Genomic DNA, 5897 nt, shown 5'->3' with positions numbered 1-5897 from the left:
GGGGAACCCGGGGCATAACGGAACGGCGCACAGTGGGGCGAAACCTCTAAAAATCGGTCAATGGACGGAAAAAAAAAGTTGTATAAATTTCTAATTGAAGCATATTTTCTTATTTTTTACACTTTTAGTCATGTAAAAATATATTTACAACATTAATTTCTATTGGTATTTATACTAATAATATTTTTAATTAAAGCCGATCGATCCACACGTTGAAACGCTGATCGCAGCATGACATCCAAAAAGACGCGTGACGCTTAGCAACGCAAGAATCAACAGCTTAGCTCGACGAGATACCTTAGTAGTCCATCTATTCGTCGCAACAATAATCAAGTATTTTTAATACGTTTGTTTGTTTAATTATGTGTCTTATTAGATTACTTCCGTAATATTGTTTGCCATCTCTTTCTCGCAAGAGAAAAACTTGAATTGAAACATTATTATTATATATGTGGCAATGCAACCCACTATCTAAAATAAAAATAAAGAATGTAACCAATGCATATTCCAGCAATCATTTAGTAATAAAAATAATAATTATAACTATTAACAAATGTATCATATGACCAATCACTTACCTCAGCGAAAAGTTTTGCATCCACAGTGAGACCTTTTGCACCAAATGTGTTATTGCAATGAAGTATTTGCAAAGAAAATAGTTGTAACTGCAATCGGGAAACATTAAATTTATGATGTAAAAATATAATTACATATCTGATAAATTTGATATGTCAGAAATCATTTAAATGTATAATACATGGTGTTTTTTGCATTAATATAATTTAAAAGAAATATGAATGATTAATATTTTACATCATAGTACAGTACCTCATATTTGATTTGCTCATTAGTGGTGATGTTAAACACATCGTGAATGGACACGCTCATTTGCTGAGTCTGATTTTTGCCCGTCTCGCAGGCCCATACTATCAATGTGATTTTTATAGTACTATATAACAGGTATATAACAAAGCTTGTGTGATGCAATACACTTCTTGGCACATCAATAGTCAAAAGATACAGGCAGAACAGTATGTAGTAATACAAAGTAACGGTGACAGTGGAGAAGACCAAGAGAACTGTAGCAAGAAGATGCAAACTGAAAGTCATGTTTAGCATCTGTACTGTATCACTGATTGCGAGATGTTCCTTCTTCAGAGCTTTGAGCTCCATGATCAGAAACTGATTTCTCTGGTCATGATAGTTCAATCTAGAGATATGTGACTCATTATTTTCTATGACACTTTTCATGTTTGTCAGATTGTCATTAATTCTTTTAAAACACGCCTTTAATATGCAAACGCAATTCATATATAGAACATATCCACCAGAAACACCACTAAATCGGTATATATTAGATAGAAGTAATCTAGAGTCAATGCAAATTGGATTGTAGGAAAGAACAATGCAGGCACAACTACTAGAAAACCGATGATATCCTTAGTATGAATCAGTTTAGATAACTTCTCATATGATTCCACTGGTAGTCTTGAAGAAATCATCAATATAGTCTGAAAGAATCGTAGCTGCGGACCGGTCAAAATGAATGTGACAATCGCTATGAAACCGCCAAACACATAGATGGTGCAATCCGCAAGGATCTCGGGTAAACTTGCCATATTGAATTTTCCAAAGAAGGAAATATTGAACAGAATTATCAATGTGTAAATACCAAAAATGCAGGTAACAACAGTCGACAAAATGTAGTATGGTTTTGAAATTTCCAAATTCAAAGCGTTTATCTTATACGGAAATATTCCAAAAATATGACATAATGTAAAGCACGGATGCATCAGTGATTGTAAATCCTTGGCTTGAAATAATCGCCTTTTTTCTGTTTGCGTCGAGGTTCTGCATGGTAATTTATTGACAAATTGAACATGATCAACGATTTGTCATGAGAAAACAGTAGAATAAATTATAAACAATAAATTATTAATTATTAATCCACTTTGTTATTAACATGTGTATAACCAAGAAAGTTCTTTTTCTAAGTATAATCTTTCGTCAGTTTTGGCTTTCTATGTACATCGATACTGAATTCTCGCCAATGTGCACTCTACGAATTTAATTTCGAAACTGTCGCAAAGTGCTGTCTTGTACAGTGACAACACAAGATAAAAGATATTTTGTTAGGCGTGATGTAACCATGGTATTCTTCGATCATCAATTATCATTTATATGTATATGAAGAAAGAATATATAATTGTACTTTGTATGTACCTGTCGATGACTAGCTTTTTACAATGCTTTCATAATATGTATCTATTTCTTTCCCTAAGGAAAGAAGTTCCATATAAGATATTTGACATCTTTTGCACGATCACATAATGTCAATTTAATATTCTTTGTTAGTTGGATATCAGTACACATTTCTGCACATTATATAATACTGTGTATCTTTTTTAATTATTATTAATTGTCCTTGTATCGCAAGAATGCGACGCATTTAGAAATTGTATCAAAATTAATAAGTACGTAGTAATGTTTCCCGCCATCTAAAAATAAAGCAAAGTATATAAACAATAGGTATTTTATTAATTGGAACACATTAATTAATTTTTTTTTAGATATTACTTACTGCTGCGAGAAGCTTTGCGTCTACATTGAGGCTCTTTGCCGAAAATATATTTTCGTGATGCAGTATTTGTAAAGAAAATAGTTGCAACTGCAATGTGAGATCATAAAATAACTAAATGTAAGAACGAAAAGATCAAATTGAAAAACTCAATTACATTCCAGTACAATCTAAATATGTTATTTTTATACACATATATGTGTAATTTGGTAAAGCACTTTTTACGCGCTTCTTTTCGTTTAAAGTCACGACACGTCACTTAATAAACGTCATTTATACATTTCTGGCCGTTTAGGAATAAAATCCTTTTAAACAACAAGAAATGTGTAACATATATTAGTTAGATTTAACAACATAAAGCACATATTTAGAATAATTTATAAACATAATTGTATTTTTACCTCTTTCTTAATCTGCTCATTATTGGTACTGTTGAGTGCGTCGTGAACGGTGGTGCTGATCTCTTGAGCTTGATTCTTGCCAGTCTCGCAGGCCCACATAAGTAATATTATATTTATAACGTAATATCCTATTGCCGTTAAAAGGGCGTCGACGAAGTATATATCAAAGTTAATATATATTCCATCTTTCCATCTTACTACACGGAAATACACTTGAAAAGTGACGTTACAAATGGACATAATTATAATAGCAAGGATTTGCAAACTGAAGATTATATTCAGCGTTTTTACAGTGTTGCTAACCATCAGGTGCCATTTCATCAGGATCTTCAATTCGGTTAGCAAAAATTGATTTCTCGACATATGGCAAATTGATCTGGAACCGCGAGGTTGTGTATCGTTTGTCATGAGAATTTGCATATACGCCAAATTGTCATTAATACTTTTGAAACAGGCCTTTAATACACAAACACAATTTATATACAACGTATTTATCTGAAATACCACTATGTAGAAGTACATTTCGAACAGTGCGACAATCCAATCACTCATTTTATAGTTAGATGTTCCATATAGAAATAGAGTTGTTTGCACAATTAAGAAGGTAAAACTTAAGATATCCTTCGCGTGAACTAATCTGGATAGCTTTTGATACGATTCCAAGGATAGCTTAGAAGAGACTTCTAATATAGTCTGTAGCAACTGCATTCGTGAACCACTCAAAATGTATGTGATGATCACTATGATACCGCAGAACATATTGTAAAAGATAGCTTCAATATTTCTGGTTATGTCTCCCAAATTGTATTTAGACATGATAACGTAGTAAATGAATACCACGTCAAAAGCACAGCAAGCACAGACAATAATGGTCGATATTATGTAGTGCGGTTTTGAAATCTCGAAGATCGAGGTATTAATCTTATATGGAAACATTCCGAGAATACGGCAAAACGTAAAGCAAGGGTACATTAAGGATTGGAAATCCGTAGCGTGGAATAAGAACCATCCTTTTCGCATCTTGCTCTTGGCATATCGTTGGATTTTCGAATTGAACATGATTAACAGAAATTCGTGGAAGAAAAATAATCAATATCATGATTTATAGCCTGAATGTTATTAATTAAAACACTTTAGGATTAATATCGATATGATTTAAGAAGTTCTTTTTTCTAAATACAATCTTCCAGTTCGTCTATTCGTAACAAGTATAAAAACTGATATGGACTCCGTTTCTACACCTGACGAATTTAAGTACACAACTATGAGCACATACTGCGACAAGTAGGGACAAAGGTACCGAAGTTTGTTAGTCATATAGTAACCATGGTATCCTTTGATTGACATTTATTGCTCTTGGAAATGGATTACCAGGAATATGTATAATTATTGTGACATATGTTTCCATGAATTATTATGTGCATATGTGACATAGGAAGCATAAATTTTGCCATATCCGCATAAACCAATGACTTTAAGATATGCATTAATAGATAATATATATATAATATAAATTATAAATATGTAAATACAAGATATTTCTTCTATTTTCATATAGAAAATTACAATTATATATCTACACATTTAACAATAAAGTTTATAATCTCTACAAATTCTTACAGTATTGAAAATAATAATATGGTATTCAATAATAACTTATATTAGCTGGCTTATTTATATTAACTTGGTATTCAATTTGTCGTAATTTTAATGTAAGAACAATCAGAAAGTTAGATTATATGAATTGTATCGGTTATTTATGAAGTACATATAACTTTACATGGTGTACGTAAACTTTGCGTGATAATAATTTATTAATAATGACAAAAATAATATTGTTAATTTTGAAATACACTTTTTATGTGATTATATACTTGTTACTCAATTAGATTATCTAACACTAGTTGTTGTATTTCCGTCACAAGAATGCGACATATTTAAGAATTGTATCAATATTAATAGATACGTAGTAATATTACCCACTATCTGAAAGTAAAACAAAAATGTAATAGGTATTTCATTTTCGATAAGTTAATTGAAATAAATAATTTGTTACTTACTACTGTAAGAAGCGTTGCATCGACAGTGAGACCTTTCGTCGAAAATGTATTTTTACAATGTAGTGTTTGTAACGAAAATAAATGCAACTGCAATGTTAGATTACAAAATAATTAAATACAGGAAGCTAGAATTAATAAACGTTAAATCGATTGAATCAATTTAATGTTTAAAAAATTATATTAGTCCTGTATATTTTTGGAACATTTATAATATATAGACAAAATTACATTATTACCTCGTTTTTTATTTGCTCGTCATTGGTGCTGTTAAGTAGATCGTGAATAGTGATAACGATTTCTTGGGCCTGATTCTTACCAGTCTCGCAGGCCCATACAACTAGTGTTATTTTAAAAATGTTAGATGCCATACTCACTAAAAACACATCAAGCAGCTCTTTATTCAAACTAAAGAACACTCCATCTTGCCATCGAACTATGTGGAAATACAATCCAAAAGTGATAATAATAATGGTTACGGTTACAGTAGCCAGGAGTTGCGGACTGAAGATTATATTTAGCATTTGTACTGTGTCGCTAACCATTAGATGTTGCTTTTTTAAGGTTTTGAGTTCAATCAACAAAAATTGATTTCTTTGCACGAGACAAATGAAGCTAGGAGCAGGTTGCTTTACATCGTTTTTCATAACGTTTGGTACATGTGCCAAATTGTCATTAATTCTCTTGAAACAGGCTTTTAATACACAAACGCAGTTTACGTACAACATAGTAATCTGGAATCCCAGCAAGCTGAGGTATATTGAGAATACTACTATCAGAACACTTATACAGTCCAGTTGAAGCATCTGTATTTTAGTGCAACTTATATATATATGTATTACGTGGAGGATAATGCCAATT

General features: G+C 31.5%; 1 protein-coding gene across 1 annotated transcript; it reads right to left on the bottom strand.

Annotated features, from left to right (window-relative positions):
• Positions 1-201: 201 nt before the first annotated feature.
• On the bottom strand, positions 202-5842 carry LOC105571121. Its single transcript, XM_012028594.1, has 8 exons — positions 5276-5842; positions 5040-5126; positions 4879-4965; positions 2980-3435; positions 2582-2668; positions 829-1287; positions 579-665; positions 202-471 (listed from the first exon to the last, which is right to left on the bottom strand). The coding sequence occupies exons 1-8, from the start codon at positions 5840-5842 to the stop codon at positions 373-375; spliced, it is 1929 nt and encodes a 642-aa protein (XP_011883984.1). The 3' UTR covers positions 202-372.
• Between the last annotated feature and the right edge of the window lie 55 nt (positions 5843-5897).

Source organism: Vollenhovia emeryi, unplaced genomic scaffold, assembly GCF_000949405.1.
Source record: "Vollenhovia emeryi isolate VEMERY1.0 unplaced genomic scaffold, V.emery_V1.0 DF941171.1, whole genome shotgun sequence".
Taxonomy (NCBI): domain Eukaryota; kingdom Metazoa; phylum Arthropoda; class Insecta; order Hymenoptera; family Formicidae; genus Vollenhovia; species Vollenhovia emeryi.
Note: the sequence above shows the minus strand (reverse complement) of the source record. Positions and strands in the feature narration are given on the sequence as shown.